The sequence below is a fragment of the Schistocerca serialis genome, chromosome 3 (assembly GCF_023864345.2).
Source record: "Schistocerca serialis cubense isolate TAMUIC-IGC-003099 chromosome 3, iqSchSeri2.2, whole genome shotgun sequence".
NCBI lineage: Eukaryota > Metazoa > Arthropoda > Insecta > Orthoptera > Acrididae > Schistocerca > Schistocerca serialis.
In genome coordinates, this window is record NC_064640.1 from 704,541,064 (window position 1) to 704,560,011 (window position 18,948).

At 42.8% G+C, this 18,948-nt stretch overlaps 1 protein-coding gene across 1 annotated transcript in view; it reads left to right on the top strand.

The window, feature by feature from the left end:
- Positions 1-18,948, top strand: part of LOC126469563 (uncharacterized) — a 635,094-nt gene that overhangs the window by 536,813 nt on the left and 79,333 nt on the right. The window contains exon 7 of the mRNA XM_050096682.1: positions 8,310-8,447. Within this exon, the coding sequence (XP_049952639.1) occupies positions 8,310-8,447 (138 nt within the window). The remainder of the gene's footprint in view (positions 1-8,309; positions 8,448-18,948) is intronic.

Sequence of the window (18,948 nt, forward strand, 5' to 3'; positions counted from 1 at the left end):
ACATTTAAATATATTATAATTCTTATTTTTTTGATCAGTACTTGAAATTTAAAATACCTTCAGAGGTGATGATCCAGATTTCTGTGCACACCGATACCCCTAATACCCAGTAGTACGGCCTAGATGAGGCATGTCATCGACAGTTCCTGTCTCTCTGTACCTCCTCCATGTCCGAACAACATCGCTTTGGTTCACTCCGAGACGCCTGGACACTTTCCTTGTTGAGAGCCCTTCCTGGCTCAAAGTAAGAATGCGGACGCGATCGAACCGTGGTATAGACCGTCTAGGCATGGTTGAACTACAGACAACACGAACCGTGTAGCTTCTTCCTAGTGGAATGACTGGAACTGATCGGCTGTTGGACACCCTCCGCGTAATAGGCGCTGCTCATGCATGGTTGTTTACATCTTTGGGCGGGTTTAGTGACATCTCTGAACAGTGAAAGGGACTGTGTGTGTGTGATACAATATCCACAGTCAACGTCTTTCTTCCCGAGTTCTGGGAACCGGGGTGATGCAGAACATTTTTTGATGTAAGTATTTCGAAAGAAGAATGTTTGTGCCTTCAGCTGTAGTACTGTATGTTTACGCTCTACTGGTTTCGGTTATTACAACCATCTTCCCATCCTGGTCTACCAAACCTCATCACACCACCGGTGTATCTTTGAACCGTGTGCGGAGCACATCGTAACCGTCCGACACCTCACCCTGTAGTCTGGGCGCAGGTAGCGCACTCACTAAAACATACTATGTCGTACCGCACCATTGGTCAGAGGCTAATAGAAGCTCAATTACTCAACAGCAGTCCCACGCATAGGCTGATGTTAACACCAACAACATAGATGACTGCATTTGGTGTGGAGTCGTACCCAGAAGGCATGGACTGGCAACGAGTGACATCGCATCATTTCAGCATTAGATTTCGATTCTGAAAAACGTGGATTACCATCGTATGCGAGTACGGCGACTCCCAGCAGAGAGGACACGTTCTGCCAATGTTTTGGTGAGAGATACCCGTTCTATTTTGCTGGTAGTTATCCGGTATGACTTCAGATCGAGGTTGGGATTGAGTTGTTTGGGGAAGTAGACCAGACAGAGAGATCATCGGTCTCATCGGATTAGGGTAGGACGGGGAAGGAAGTTGGCCGTGCCCTTTCAAAGGGACCATCCCGGCATTTGCCTGGAGCTATTTAGGGAAATCACGGAAAACCTAAATCAGGATGGCCGGACGCGGGATTGAACAGTCGTCCTCCCGAATGTGAGTCCAGTGTGCTGGCCACTGCGCCACCTCACTCGGTTTCCAGGTCGGCTTTGGTACTGAATCAGAGAACTCTGACGGCACAGACGTACGTCTCAGATACCTTGTGTCCTCGTATGTTATCTGTTGTGGGACATTATCCTGGTAACACCTCTGAGCAGAACAACGCTCCTCAACACTCAGTATGTGTCTCTACGGACTACTTGCGTCACGTTAAGGTTCTTCCTTGGCCAGTAAGACTCCTTGATATGTCACCGATAGAACATTTGCGTGACCTTCTCCAGCGTAAACTCCATTCCGTTGGCAGTATTCAGTATGCCTAAGGCCGGTAACAATAGTTGTGAACCAGTTCGCCTCAGAAAACGATACGACTACATTTAATCATGGCAAAAACCACAGAGGCAGCCAATTCGTATCGTGGTGGAGGATAGTTTTTGTTTTGTCAGTATTTGGCTAGCAATAGGACGGGAGAGAGTTGAGGTTCCTGATAGCCACACCTTGCGCCAGTCGCCAGGATTAAATAACAAATCTCTCTGCCGTGTTTCATGAAGTGATGGTCTGTGACTTTCTCGATCGCAGCAAGCCCGTCTCCATGCCTTGGGGAACGTTAAGCTCGACGACTGTTTGGTTGCTCGTGCTGCGTGCAGGCGCCGGGTATCACCCCTTCATTTGATCCCATATTCGTCGGTAACCACACAGAACAAGAATAGCACAAGCTCTTATTAGTCATCCTCCGACCTACGTGACAAGACAGCAAGAAATTGGACTTGCATCAGTGAGGACGGCGGTTCAAATCGCTTTCCAGCCGTCCAGATTTAGGTTTTCCGTGGTTTCCCTAAATCACCTAAGAGAAATACCGGGATGCTTCCTTTGAAAAGAAACGGCCGATTTCCTTCCCCAACCCAAACTTATACTCCATCTCCGATGACTTCATCGTCGACAGAAGGTCAAACCATAATCTTCCATCCTTTCTTTCTCCTTCCTCTCTTCGTCAAATCCTAATCTTCCATCCTTTCCTTCCTTCCTATCAAACTTCCATACTTCGACTGCCTGCAAAACACAGAGGACACGCGCGTAAGCATTAGTGGTGTGATGACCTCTATGAATCTCATGGCTCCCCATGGATCTCTTCATTCACAATTACTCGTGAAAAAACAAGGATTTTTATGCATCTACCTAAACATGTACCATCCCACACACAGACTCTTCCGCGCTTGAGGGCAAGTTAATTCCAAAACTACTGTTAACACCATGTTTTCAGATCTTGCTACGTACCAATACACACACACCCTTTTGTCTGAAATTGAGACGATGGTTGTACCCCGCCGCTACATTATCTTCTTTGGTTCTTTGTGAGTTCCTGTGGGTATGTGCAACAACTGTGACAGAATCCCTTAATGATGAAGAACATGCTGAAGCTCAAAAAGGTGAAAGGCGTGTATCAGTTTCCATTATAGCTTTATGGCACATAGTTTTCCAGTAACATGCTTTAAAGTGTGAAATTATGTTGAGGGATGAAAGGGTAATATTTTTACGAAACCCTGATTTATTTAAGTAGTATTTTACTACATAATGTTTATTACTTAAGAAGTATGCTTTAACTACATTTTGAAATATGTCGGTTTCAGTTACCCCTTTCATTTATGTTGTGTCTACAGTAGGAATTCTGCATACTCGGTTCGCTAGACAAACAATCAAACAACTCGTGTTAATGAGTTTTATTGCAATAAGACAAGAGACAACTAACTGTGGTAGATATGTCGCAAGCAAAGGGCGACATACAAAATAATCAGTCTTCTTCAGAATAGACAAACACAGGTCTGTACTACATAGAGATTCCGAACGAAGTGGCTAACGTTGACGCTGCTATCGAAGTGAGCTGCCGCCAGTCGGGCGCGGCGCTTACCGGTATGTCCTCTTCACGTAGGGGCCGCTGCTGTCTCGTTGTCGTCCTGGAAGGGAGGTCGGTCAGTGTGAAATTGGCTGACCTCTTCTCACAGCCGTCTCTTCTTTGTCGTGCCGGCGCTGACTTTACGCCGTAACAGTTTACTTTCTAATTACATGTGCAGTCTGATTACTGGTATAAAATATTGTTTTGAGTTTTTTTTTAACTTCAGTATATCATTTGTTACGATGAACAGGCCCGTTAGTTTAATTATTACAGTTATTTTCTTAAAGTGGGTAATGGACTGGTAAATGTACTCAAATGGTGCATATAGAATCCCTAATTATTTAAACAGATTTTTAGAATGAGCCCGATGATTTTATAGCTGTAATTGTTATGACCATATTTTGCGCACTTGCTCTAAGAAAATTATACCATAGCTAAGGACTGAGTGCGTAACTAAGAGGCACTCACTGTTACACCCAAACGACAGGACTCTATTCCATTTCAGCCGACAGTCAATATTTAACCCTAAACATTTTGTGCTAATGACATGATCTGTCATATTTTCATCTACATTTAATGTCACAGTACTAGACTCCATCTTCAAACTGAAATTCATGCTGTTTGATTTCCTTACGTTCAGTGTCCGTTTTCTAATTCCTAATGAATTTTAAACACCCTTAGAGTTTAATTTTTTCTTTATCAGAAAGTGTTGTGTTTTATTTGTAATTACAATTTTGCTGTTATTCACAAAAATAGTTCTTTCCCTGTACCTGTCATTATCTCGATAGTCATTGATATATATACAAAGACCATAATGGTCGTACATCAGATGTCTACAACAGGTAAGTAAATTATTTGTGACGCTAAGACTGCCACCCGAGTCCATTAGTGTTGTTATGCCGTGTTCCTATAAAGTATATTATGTGCGTTCGCCATGTTATATACTTTTTGGGCGTGAATGGTTACGGAGAATGCCGTCGTCTCATATGAGACAATATTACCAGCAGCTGACAGAGTCTGTAATGGACATCATTGTGGATCTGCATGTTGCCGTTGGTCTATCGTGAAATATCCAGGGTTTTTCGGATGTGACTGGTCCTCCGTTCCCACGGTAGGACGTGGAGCAAACTACATGCATCATCGAGGTTCTAATCGACTAAGCTTCACCACAACACAATACAAAATACACGTCACACCGATACAGAAAGTATTGTCTATAAGTAGAACAAGACTTCATCTATTTCTGAAGCTATTATTTCAGAAAGTATCACAGTTCTTGAATAAAAGGTTGAATACCACAATTTTCATTCTGTCTGATGTTTTTTTTTTCTGCACTGTTTCTCGATCCACTAAATTAAAAATATTTACTCTTCCATACCTTGCAGCCTCACAATGCAGGTTCCTGATGAATTGATTATCGTTCCTTGATCTATCATAGTTTTCGAAATTACTTGACCAATTGTATGTAATTATTCTATTTTGCGTTATAAAATTTGTGCGATAGATACTTTGTGTTGGATGCACTTTAGGTTAGACATTGCAGCGTAAGAAATGCATAATTTCGAAATTATGTTTCAACGTGTATAAGAAACCGTATCTCCCTCCATTCACGAATCAGTTGGTTTACTATCAGTAAGTACACCACGCTCAGTGAAATCATTGTGTGCTATCTTGGATTTAATAAATGCCTGTCTTAAATCTCATTCATATACGCATTACACACTCGCAATGCAAATTAACGTTACATTTAGAATTGCTTTAATTTGTAGGAGTCCATTTAAGTCAGAATTTTTTTGTTTGTTTACACATTTGCCAAAATTTACATTGTTTGTAGTGTCATATTCAATCGTCAGAAACGTCATCCATAAACCGCCAGCAGTTATCCAAAGATTATTGCTTTGTTAAGAATTCTCTGTGAGACTTTACTATTATAGATAGTTGCTTCTCTATTTCTCATGGTGACAAGCTGTTCGATATGTGTGTATGTCGCTTCTAAATATATGAGTGTATTCTGAGTGTGAATCAGCAGTTGTGAGACTGCCAAAGGTTGGAATTTGATCCCCAGTCGGTTCCACGTTTTTTCATGTCACTTATCTCTTCTTTCACCTCTGCAAGTGATTTGCTAATGAGTAAAATGCGGCGTTGCACCGCAGTTTTATATAAAAAGCGTCGTTATCGATTTCGAACCAACAGGTTCGTCTTCAGGTGGTTGTTCACGTTCTAATTAAGTTTGTTTTTGTTCAGATTCGTTGTTCAAGAAAAAACAGCCAACAACTCAAGTAATCAACAGCAAATGTAATATTAATGCGAACAACCGTCTGAAGATGAACCTGTCGGTTCGAAACCAGCAACGACTCTATTTGTGTAACTAAATAGCATTATTAACAGTGGCTAGTCGTTGTTTTATTCTTTTCAAGAATTAACTTCTAAAAACACTCTTATTGTCACTTACAAACAGTCAGCTTCCTGGTATGGCACTTAGAACGTTCTTAATAAAGTATTTATTTCCTAATTTCTTTCTTTACGTTTTGCAGTGATGCTGTGAGCAGCATACATCTGCGGTTTCAGAATAGCCACTCAATTTTTGGATACAAATCAGTTACGTGCAAAGAGAGAGACATTATTTTTTCACTGTCCTGAGAAATGTCGGATTTGGCCCGTAGGGGAAGGTTGCTATCAATAGGCTACCTAAAGAGAATTAGTAAAAAAAATGCTCGGATATCGTAATAAATATGTTGTTTTCGGTTTAACTTTAACATTATTTTCTGCATTTCACTGTAGTAGACACAGAACTCATAAATACAGATTTAATTAAATATTTGAAAAATAAAAACATATGCCTTCGACTTAAGCAGGGGGACTGGTTTCCTTCATTGGGCTATGCAGTTTTCGTTAATCAGCTATAATATTATACCTTTTAAATGTTACACGCACCTCATATTTTTTTTATTTTTGGGAGTTTTTGTTGGCATCTGAAATCGGATAACATGTGTAAGAAGCCAAGGAGTCTAAAAGTAAAAAAGTCGCCTACGAAGGTAAAAGAACGTTTGACTGATTACTAAAACATTTGCAAACTATTAGAAAACATATAATTAAAACCATTACTTAAATATTGTTCATTGTGGCCTACCTATGTCTAAGATTAGACAAAATTCGAGGTGGTTCAAGGCAACTCGCATTGCATCACTTAACAGCATCTAGTCTCCGCCCACAGAACGTAATTTTACATTGTGAATATGACAAAATGGTGTGAATTACTCGTAATGTTCCAATGATGGCTGCAGAAATTTAATCACTGTTACCATATCACTACGATATAGCAATCAATCATACTAGTCAGTTACAAGAACATAGTGCAAATCTTAGCTTTTTCACTGTTGCCTTGTATCTCGTGGAACAACTCACCATTAATATGGCGAATCTTTGGCAGGACGGGGTACACTTAATGGTCGCTAGCATACGCCTATCGTCAGTATCCACAGAGAAATCGAGCCGGCCCATCGGAAGCAAACTTACCTTACAAAGTTTTCCGTTTCCGTTCTTCATTTGTCTTCCCAATGTTGCGGAAATGTTTCGCAGACAGTCACAAAATTCCAGTTCTACATCTACATCTACATCCATACTCCGCAAGCCACCTGACGATGTGTGGCGGAGGGTACTTGGAGTACCTCTATCGGTTCTCCCTTCTATTCCAGTCTTGCATTGTTCGTGGAAAGAAGGATTGTCGGCATGTCTCTGTGTGGGCTCTAATCTCTCTGATTTTATCCTCATGGTCTCTCCGCGAGATACACGTAGGAGGGGGCAGTATACTGCTTGACTCCTCGGTGAAGGTATGTTCTCGAAACTTCAACAAAAGTCTGTACCGAGCTACTGAGCGTCTCTCCTGCAGAGTCTTCCACTGGAGTTTATCTCCTTAACGCTTTCGCAAATACTAAATGATCCTGTAACGAAACGCGCTGCTCTCCGTTGGGTCTTCTCTATCTCTTCTATCAACCCTATCTGGTACGGATCCCACACTGGTGAGCAATATTCAAGCAGTGGGCGAATAAGTGTACTGTAAACTACTTCCTTTGTTTTCGTATTGCATTTCCTTAGTATTCTTCCAATGAATCTCAGTCTGGCATCTGCTTTACCGACGATCAACTTTATATGATCATTCCATTTTAAATCACTCCTAATGCGTACTCCCAGTTAATTTATGGAATTAACTGCTTCCAGTTGCTGACCTGCTATTTTGTAGCTAAATGATAAAGGATCTTTCTTTCTATGTATTCGCAGCACATTACACTTGTCTTCATTGAGATTCAATTGCCATTCCCTGCACCATGCGTCAATTCATTGCAGATCCTCCTGCATTTCAGTACAATTTTCCATTGTTACAACCTCTCGATATACTACAGCATCATCCGCAAAAAGCCTCAGTGAAATTCCGATGTTATACACAAGGTCATTTATGTATAATGTGAATAGCAACGGTCCTACGACATTCCCCTGCGGCACACCTGAAATCACTCTTACTTCGGAAGACTTCTCTCCATTGAGAATGACATGCTGCGTTCTGTTATCTAGGAACTCTTCAATCCAATCACACAATTGGAGTGATAGTCCACATGCTCTTACTTTGTTGATTAAACGACTATGGGGAACTGTATCAAACACCTCGCGGAAGTCAAGAAACACGGCATCTACCTGGGAACCAGTGTCTATGGTCCTCTGAGTCTCGTGGACGAATAGCGCGAGCTGGGTTTCACACGATCGTCTTTTTCGAAACCCATGCTGATTCCTACAACAGAAAACTGCTAGTTATGGAACGTATTAAGAATATGATAGTCTATGCTGTATCTAAATGTGGTCGTGATTGGTCTCTATGTCCTCAGTAAGTGGAATGTAAATAACGAGGTCCAACGTCAGCAGAGAAAAGCTCAGGTCAGGCACGAGCCTAGCTAAAGCGTGCCGAAAGAGTTAAAATGGTTTACAAAATTTTAATATCTGTTGATGCAGATGCAGTTGACGCACTCTGAAATGCGATGTGGATGCAGGAAGAATTTGTGTTATCCACGCATACTTCTGGCTGTGAGTGTCAGCGAGCGAAATGGCAATATTAAGATAGTGAAGCCGGCTAGCTTTTCCGTGTATGGCTAATAAGCAGTGGTGGTTGCAGGTTCCCGGCGGCCAGCAGCGGCCCGTCGCTGTCCATGGAGCTGTCGCAGCCGGGCCACGAGATGCGAGTCGTCTGCAGCGAGCTGCGCGCAGTCACGCACGACACGGCGCAGATCGTCGCTCACTTCACCACCGGATGGTAAGCAAGCTTTTCTTCCGTAGGACTGTCAAAGTAACGACCAAATTTTGTATCGTATTATGGAAAGCATTCGTTACTGGTTTCTTTCGTTACTGAATGTCATCACGTATAACAGTATTTTTAATTTGTTGTGGGCTCTCCTATGACTGAAGATAACTGTCGACACAACCACGTTTTGATTTTTTCTGGATGTTCTCTGTAAAAATCTAACTGTTTGCTTCATTTCCGCTACATGGTTATTGCACTATACAATGGGAAAATTTGCTAAATTGTCGACAGTGCGACCTTATACACTACTGGCCATTAAAATTGCTACACCACGAAGATGTCGTGCTACAGACGCAAAATTTAACCAACACGAAGAAGATGCTGTGATACGCAAATGATTAGCTTTTCAGAGCATTCACACAAGTTTGGCGCCGGTGGCGACACCTACGACGTGCTGACATGAAGAAAGTTGCCAACCGATTTCTCATACACAAACAGCACTTGAGCAGGTTTGCCTGGTGAAACGTTGTGGTAATGCCTCGCGTAAGGAGGAGAAATGCGTACCATCACGTTTCCGACTTTGATAAAGGTCGAATTGTAGCCTATCCCGATTGCGGTTTATCGTATCGCGTCATTGCTGCTCACCTTGGTCGAGATCCAATGACTGTTAGCAGAATATGGAATCGGTGGGTTCAGGAGGGTAATACGGAACGCCGTGCTGGATCCCAACGGCCTCGTATCACTAGCAGTCGAGATGACAGGCATCTTATCCGCATGACTGTAACGGATCGTGCAGCCACGTCTCGATCCTTGAGTCAACAGATGGAGACGTTTGCAAGACAACAACCATCTGCACCAACAGTTCGACGACGTTTGCAGCAGCATGGACTATCAGCTCGGAGACCGTGGCTGTGGTTACCCTTGACGCTGCATCACAGACAGGAGCGCCTGCGATGGTGTAGTCAACGACGAACCTGGGCACACGAATGGCAAAACGTCATTTTTTCGGATGAATCCAGGTTCTGTTTACCAGCATCATGATTGTCGCATCCGTGTTTGGCGACATCGCGGTGAACGCACATTGGAAGCGTGTATTCGTCATCGACATACTGGCGTATCACCCGGCGTGATGGTATGGGGTGCCATTGGTTACACGTGTCGGTCACCTCTTGTGCGCATTGACGGCACTTTGAACAGTGGACGTTACATTTCAGATGTGCTACGACCCGTGGCTCTACCCTTTATTCGATCCCTGCGAAACCCTACATTTCAGCAGGATAATGCACGACCGCATGTTGCAGGACCGGTACGGGCCTTTCTGGATACAGAAAATGTTCGACTGCTGCCCTGGCCAGCACATTCTCCAGATCTCTCACCAATTGAAAACGTCTGGTGAATGGTGGCCGAGCAACTGGCTCTTCGCAATACGCCAGTCACTACTTTTGATGAATTGTGGTATCGTGTTGAAGCTGCAATGGCAGCTGTACCTGTACACTCCATCAAAGCTCTGTTTGACTCAATGCCCAGGCGTATCAGGGCCGTTATTACGGCCAAAGGTGGTTGTTATGGGTACTGATTTCTCAGGATCTATGCACTCAAATTGCGTAAAAATGTAATCACGTATCAGTTCTAGTATAATATATTTGCCAATGAATACCCGCTTATCATCTGCATTTCTTCTTGGTGTAGCAATTTTAATGGCCAGTAGTGTATAAACAGTATAACGAATCGTTGTAAAATAGAAGTAACAGCTCCATTCGGCACAGATCAAATTAATTTTACAGTCGAACTGATAACTTTGTAACAAACGTAAGCAGATCGAAATAATTGATGTCTGACGCATACAGCTCACGCACAAGTCACTCACTCTTATCTACTGTGCGCACACGACAATTTGAATTTACAGGACTAACGAAATGTACCTCTGGGTAAGGAATTGGAAGCTTACGAATACTGCCGACTCGCGTCGAGCAGAACGCGAACTGTGTGCAGGAAAGAAAACATGGAGAGTGACAAAAAGTATTCGCTAATCTGCGTCAATGCCGACTTGGCCAGCTGAGAATCAGAAATTGGAGAAGTTCGAGAACTACCAAGTCGGCATGAATTACATTTGGGGAAGGAGATGCGTGAGTAACGAAGTGTTTCCATCCCTCTAGGTGCGCGGAGAGTAATGAATTATCTACCGTAATTTAAAAAACCGAAGAGAAAGTCAAATGCTGTATGAAATGATTTGTCTAAAAGTCAGCCAGAATAACATGACGCGCCGTTAATGATGCTCGAAATCGTGTACAGTAGCTGAGCTGCTCATCGTTACTGATGTAAGGAAACCATTGAGTGAAATTCCACCACACACATCCTCTAGTACCCTTTATAATTCTAAGTTAAACATTGACCTTTAAATTCTCAATCGGCATTTCATTTACTGTAGATAGTCTCGAGCATCATTGAACGTCACGTTAATGTTTCTCTGATCTCTTTTATTTCTTACTTTTAGAGGACTCATTTTACAAAATATTCGACCACTCTTTTACAATTTCTTTTAATTTAAGTTTTGTTCAAAAAATAAGAATTATAATATATTTAAATGTTGATCGGTATATATAGATCAAGGGAAAACAGAGAAGTTGCGGTTTATTGCTGTGATTTGATACTTTCGACACTTCAATTAGATAGCTAGTAGCAGCTATACGTGAAATATTTCATTTTTCCCTCAAACCACTAATTGAGTTTTTCTTAATTACCATGATTACTTAATTAAATCTTTCTTTGCAAAACTGACCTCACGGAGTTCAATTTGATCCCCCATTTGTCCATCTCCCACCCTTCGTTTGGCCATAAACATTCGGGCAAAAATCCACTGCGTAATTTCTACGGAATCTCTGATTCGCTCCGCTCAAATATTTGACCGTAAACGAAAAGTACTGACTCGGCCCGAGTGGGGCTTGAACCGTGCGCAGGGAAGAAAACGTATGAGTAACGAAACGTTTCAGGCAGTAACGAAACGATACCTCCAGTCTTGGGGCATATTTTTTACACTGTAACGAATACATACGATATCCAACAACTACATTCTTGTACCTCCGAGGGCACACTGATACGTTACTGCGTTATATCAACTGGATTTTCAATTAGAATGAAGGTGAAGTATAATGATACGAAATGATAACTGTGAAATCCATCCAGAAATAATGAAGTCGCAAGGTAGCGAATACGGCATGGCAAATGAAAATTTGTGTTAGACCGGGGATTCGAACCCTGACCTCTGGGCTATCACGAACAGTTCCTCTTGCTGCTTCTGGTCACCGTCAGTCGATACACTTGAACTGAACGTTGTTCTATACTGTTTTGACGTCACTGTGCTGGTTGCACAAATGCAATTACATTTTAAGCAAAAATTTTTTCTAGAGAGAGAAAAACTACTTCTTGTTTCTTATTTATAATTCTTACGTAAACAAGTTACATTTCACAGTTAACTACTATAGACTTCTATTGTGGTCTTCAGTCCAAAGACGGGTTTGATGCATCTCACAACGATAGCCTATCCTGTGCGTCTACCCATATCTGCGTAACTAGTGCAACCTACACATCCACTTGAACGTGCTTACAGAGTTCAAGCCTTGGTCTCCCTCTATAATTTTTACGCTAAAAATTTCCTCCCATTGTCAAACTGGTGGTTCCTTGATAACTTAGGATTGTGTGCTGTCTACCAGGCCCTTCTATTAGTCAAGTTGTGACACACGTATCTTTGCTCCCCTATCCTGTTCAGTACCTCCTCATTAATTATCTGATCTACTAATCTAATCACCAGCATTTTTATGCAACAGTGCATTTCAAAAGCTTGTATTTTACTTTTGTCTATACTGCTTATCGTGCTCCTTTCACTTCCGTGTAAGGCAACACTCTAAATACTTTAAGACAAGACTTTTTAACACTTAAATTTATATTCAGTCGTAACGAACTTCTCTTTTTCACGAACGAGTTTCTTACATGTATGGTTTACGATCTGAAACAGCAACCAGCCGCAAGTATGGTTTTAAAAAGTTTTTTAAATTAAATCATTAACGGTTTAGAATTTCCTACGAATCCATCTTGAGATGGCTGTCAGAGACTTTCTTACTTTTCTTCTGTGGCCTCGTTTAATAGTAGTTATTGGTTTTATGTACTACGATAAATCTTTAAAAATGTTTAAAATTCGTTAAACTCTAAAGGACAGATTTATTTCTGATTAGCACAAACGTGCGTTATACGGTCATAAGGTTAACAAAAGTTGAAATGTGGCGACAGCTTACGTATTCTGTATTTCCGTATACCGCATTCATCGCGTATTTCCGTTACAGATTTTAAAATTTCCACAATCACCCACTTGCACTGTGTGAGTAATGTTAAATCTTCGAAAAACTTTTTGAATATAGACCATTCTACGTTTTATTGTAAGATGTGGCTGACTACCGTTCCATATTTCGGATTTTATGATTATACTATGACCACGGCGCTTTTGATGTCTATTTTAGACGAGATAGCGTTTCTGACTATTGCCAGACTGCATTTTACATCCTCTTTATTTCGGCCTTCGTCATTTATTTTGCTTTCCAAACAAAAAACCTCCTCTACTACTTTGAGAGTTTCATTTCTTATTCTAATTCTCTCATTATCATCAGATTTAATTCGGATGTACTCCCTCCATTGCCCTTTTTTTTTTGCCGATGTTGTTGAAGAAAGCACTCATTTCGGCATGAAATGTTCATTCTGCAGCGGAGTGTGCGCTGATATGAAACTTCCTGGCAGATTAAAACTATGTGCCAGACGGAGACTCGAACTCGGGACCCTTGGCTTTCGTGGGCATTTGCCCGTGAAAGGCAAAGATCCCGAGTTCGGGTCTCGGTCCGGCACACTGTTTTAATCTGCCAGGAAGTTTCAGCACTCATTTTGTTCAACTGATCCACCAAGCCCTTTGCTATCTCTGACAGAAGTATAATATCATCGATAAATATTAAAAGTAATTTTCTCCTCCTTGAAATCTAAATTTCGCCTTGATTTCCTTTACTGTTTATTCAATATACGTATTGAATAACTTGGAGTATAGGCTACAACCCGTCTCACCGCCTTCTCAATTACCATCCTACGTTTTATTATAGGTTTCGGCTGGTTGTCGTTTCAAATTACTGATTCCATAATTATTCTATGGTCATGGCTCTCATAATGTCTATTTTTGACGAGATAGCTTTTCTGACTATCAAGTTCGTTTCTCTTAATCCTTCCACTTGTCAGCCTTCCCTTCCTTGCTTAGTACTCCCTTTCATGTCCTTTGACTCTTATAACTGCAGTCTGGTTTTTCTGTACAATTTGCACATAACATTTCGCTACTTCTACTCTTTCCCTGATAACTTCCGAATTTCAAAGAACGTATTGCGTTCAGCATTGGAAAAAGCTTGTTTTAAATGAACAAATGCTGTAACTGTTAATTTGCCTTTCTTCAACATATCTTCTGACGTAAGTCGTAGGGTCTGTATTGATTCGCGAGTTCCTGCATTTATACGGAACCCAAATTGGTCTTCCTGCAGGTAGGATTCTGACAGGGGTTCCATTCTTATGAAGATGATTCGCATTAATATTTTGCAGGACTTATTAAACTGATGGTACGGTATTTAACTGATGCACATATGTCAGCATCTGTCTTCTTTGGAATTGAGCCGGCCGCTGTGGTCGAGCGGTTCTAGACTCTTCAGTCCGGAACCGCGCAGATGCTACGGTCGCAGGTTCGAATCCTGCCTCGGGCATGTATGTGTGTGATGTCCTTAGGTTAGTTAGGTTTAAGTAGTTCTAAGTCTAGGGGACTGATGACCTCAGATGTTAAGTCGCATAGTGCTTAGAGCCATTTGAACCATTTTTTTTTAAAAATTCAGATTATTACATTATTAATGAGGGCTCTGGATACTTCATCTATCTCATTTGTCCTACACACCAATTGAAGCAATTCTATCATGGTTTGTCCTTCCAATGATCTTAATAATCGTGAGGGTATGCTACATACCCCAATTCCTGTTTTGACTTACGTCTTTCAGTGCTATTCCAGATTCTCTATGCAGTAACACGTCCTCTATCATATCTTCGCCTGTATCCTATTCCCTTTCGATGATATTGTTTCAAGTTTGTTTCTCTTATTCCTTCCACTTTTCAGCCGTCCTGCCTTTGGTTAGTAGTGTCTTACAGTATAAGCTCTTGATTTTTAGACAGCCGCTTCTCTTTCCTCCGAAGCTTTTTAAGTTTCTCGTATTCCTTCCACTTTTCAGCCTTCTCGTCTTTGGTTAGAACTGCCTTACAGTATAAGCTATTGATATCCACACAGCTGCTTCTCTTTTCTCCAAAGGTTTTTTTTTAAATTTCCTGTAAGTGGCCTTTACATTTTCCATTATCATGTTTGCTTTTATAACTTATCGTTTCTCTGCTAACCATTCGTGATTTGCAGTTTTGCACTTTTCAACAATATCGGTTTTCCTATCATCAATTAAATTTAAGATCTCGAGCGTTGTCTAAGGATCCATACTGAACTGCATCTTTTTTCCTAGTTATTACTTTGTTGCCGTCAGTATCTCATTTCTCAAAACTATCCACTCAGCTTCTATTCTACTTCTTTCGCTATTTCAGTTAGTCGTTGTCTAATGCTCCCTTTCAGACTCTCAACAGTCTCTGATTGGTTCAACTTCCGCAATACCCATTTCCTTAATTTTGTAATTTTCTGTAAGTTCTTCGCAAATAATCTGAATTTTGTAACTACTAAATTGTGTTCAGAGTCCAGACCTATTTTACAATTTAAAATACAGTTATTAAATCTCCGTCTTCCCACTATACAATGTATCAGAAAGCTTCCAGTTATTTTATCTTGCCGTCAATATTTCCAAACTGTTCAACATCCGCGGAGTTAGTAGGCACACACTGTATACTTATACTATTATCGTGGGTATTGGCTCCATACCAATCTTGGCTATAATGATCCGTTCATTATGATGTTCGCAGTAGTTCACCCACATTCCCATTTTGTTGTTCGACGGCTGCAGATACTGTACGGCAATGCGTGTTGTGAAGTAAGTTAGCAACCCTAACGCGCCAATATCCGTGGTTCGTGGATTAGGAATGATTAACTCCGGGAAAGGTGTGGCGCTACACTCCTGTCGACTTCGTAGGAAAACTTCGATAGCACCGTACAATGGAACATAGTGGAATTGGTAAATAAGGCAAGCAACACTAACAAAATACCAACAGAGATTGCATTGCACGAGTGCATTGTGAAATAGTGCGGTGTGGTCTCCGGGTTTCTGCGGCCGACTGGATTAGAGAGTCTCGATACTCCCAGGTAATTGACGGAATGCGGTACTGCGTACAGACAAGGCACCTTTCCGTTCTCGTTATTCGCTATGCCAGGTAATTCTCCAGCGTCGGAGTGGACTGCGATTCGCAATTCAGTCAGTTTAGGCGCCATTTTCGTATTAGCGCAGCTATTTTCTGCCCGTAGCCTGAAATATTAAGGAACAACACAACGTCCGGCACACGACATACACTCCTGGAAATGGAAAAAAGAACACATTGACACCGGTGTGTCAGACCCACCATACTTACTCCGGACACTGCGAGAGGGCTGTACAAGCAATGATCACACGCACGGCACAGCGGACACACCAGGAACCGCGGTGTTGGCCGTCGAATGGCGCTAGCTGCGCAGCATTTGTGCACCGCCGCCGTCAGTGTCAGCCAGTTTGCCGTGGTATACGGAGCTCCATCGCAGTCTTTAACACTGGTAGCATGCCGCGACAGCGTGGACGTGAACCGTATGTGCAGTTGACGGACTTTGAGCGAGGGCGTATAGTGGGCATGCGGGAGGCCGGGTGGACGTACCGCCGAATTGCTCAACACGTGGGGCGTGAGGTCTCCACAGTACATCGATGTTGTCGCCAGTGATCGGCGGAAGGTGCACGTGCCCGTCGACCTGGGACCGGACCGCAGCGACGCACGGATGCATGCCAAGACCGTAGGATCCTACGCAGTGCCGTAGGGGACCGCACCGCCACTTCCCAGCAAATTAGGGACACTGTTGCTCCTGGGATATCGGCGAGGACCATTCGCAACCGTCTCCATGAAGCTGGGCTACGGTCCCGCACACCGTTAGGCCGTATTCCGCTCACGCCCCAACATCGTGCAGCCCGCCTCCAGTGGTATCGCGACAGGCGTGAATGGAGGGACGAATGGAGACGTGTCGTCTTCAGCGATGAGAGTCGCTTCTGCCTTGGTGCCAATGATGGTCGTATGCTTGTTTGGCGCCGTGCAGGTGAGCGCCACAATCAGGACTGCATACGACCGAGGCACACAGGGCCAACACCCGGCATCATGGTGTGGGGAGCGATCTCCTACACTGGCCGTACACCACTGGTGATCGTCGGGGGGACACTGAATAGTGCACGGTACATCCAAACCGTCATCGAACCCATAGTTCTACCATTCCTAGACCGGCAAGGGAACTTGCTGTTCCAACAGGACAATGCACGTCCGCATGTATCCCGTGCCACCCAACGTGCTCTAGAAGGTGTAAGTCAACTACCCTGGCCAGCAAGATCTCCGGATCTGTCCCCCATTGAGCATGTTTGGGACTGGATGAAGCGTCGTCTCACGCGGTCTGCACGTCCAGCACGAACGCTGGTCCAACTGAGGCGCCAGGTGGAAATGGCATGGCAAGCCGTTCCACAGGACTACATCCAGCATCTCTACGATCGTCTCCATGGGAGAATAGCAGCTTGCATTGCTGCGAAAGGTGGATATACACTGTACTAGTGCCGACATTGTGCATGCTCTGTTGCCTGTGTCTATGTGCCTGTGGTTCTGTCAGTGTGATCATGTGATGTATCTGACCCCAGGAATGTGTCAATAAAGTTTCCCCTTCCTGGGACAATGAATTCACGGTGTTCTTATTTCAATTTCCAGGAGTGTACATAAATGCCTTGGAGGCCAACGTCCGTATACCTGATAGGCTGCTTGTAGACAACACAGTTATGTACAACGAAGTTATATCGTTAGAAGTGTTACAAAATCGAAAGGGACTTGTGTATGGTGCCAAATCTGGCAGCTGACTGCAAATATAAATAAATTTAAGGGCTGTTTCAAAAAGATTTATCTGATTTCGCAAGGCTATATCTTCTGCATGAATGAAGACGGGAACATGGCATGTATTTTAACCTGCGCATCTAAACCAAATGTATACCTTGGGCACGGTTGTAATTTCATATCGTTGCCGAAGTGATCCTCCCTAACGAGTTCTCCGTTTCAACGGGTGCAATTCGTTTTCACAATGAGGCATGATTTTCACCAAGAGTACAGGAACTCTTACAGTCCAAATCATTCGGCAATGGTACCAACACTTTACAAGCACTGGTTGTTTGTGTAGATTGAGATCTTTGTGCTCGTTTTAGACATGGGGCGCATTCAAAAGCGTTCAGCTCGTAGTTCTCAGAAGTCTACTCATCGTGCCTGCCGAGATTGAGCCATTCCTCGTGTGTCTGTCTTACTTGCCTCGTGGCGACGTTTGTGTTCGAACCATACAGGATTGAGCTGCTACAAGTCCTTCATGATGGTCATAAACAGCAGCATGTTGGGAAGGTGCGCGATGAGGTACTGGCGGAAGTAAAGCTCTGAGGGCGAGTCGTGAGTCGTTCTCAAATGGTTCAAATGGCTCTGAGCACTATGGGACTTAACATCTGTGGTCATCAGTCCCCTAGAACTTAGAACTACTTAAACCTAACTAACCTAAGGACATCACACACATCCATGCCCGAGGCAGGATTCGAACCTGCGACCGTAGCCGTCGCGCGGTCCAGTTTTCTATCTTAATTCATGCTGAAGACATAGCCTTGTTAAATTGGATAAATCTTTTTGAATCTCCCTGCAATGTTTATCGCTCTGGGAACCTTAACATATTCGATTAACGGAAGAAATAGAAAACATTCAAACAAGATATGCACGATTCGTCACGGGTTTGTTTAGTCACTATGAAATTGTCACGGAATTTCCCAACTGACTGCACGTGCATCACGGAGAGTCGTACTGATAAAACTCTAATCACCCACACAAGAAAATGGGTGAACAAGCGCATTAATTCGCCAACATACAGCTCGTGTAGAGACCTCGACACTAAAATTGGACAAATTCGGGTGCAAGCGACGGGGTACGAACGGCCTCTCTTCCCGCCTACCATGCGTGAATACTGTAGGGAGGGTAGCAGGAGCGAAAGTGGAGGAGATATAAGATTGGTATACTACGTACACCACTGCAAGGTGGCTTGCGGAGTACAGATGTACATGTAGTCGTCGCTGTTGCTGTTGTGGTCTTCATTCCGAAGACAGGATGCAGCTTTCCATCCTAGTATAGCCTGAGCAAGCCTCTTCATCTCCAAGTAACTACTGCAACCTACATCAATTTGATCATCCATCAAATATCGAGGTTGCCGGCTGACAGGAAAATGAGATCATGA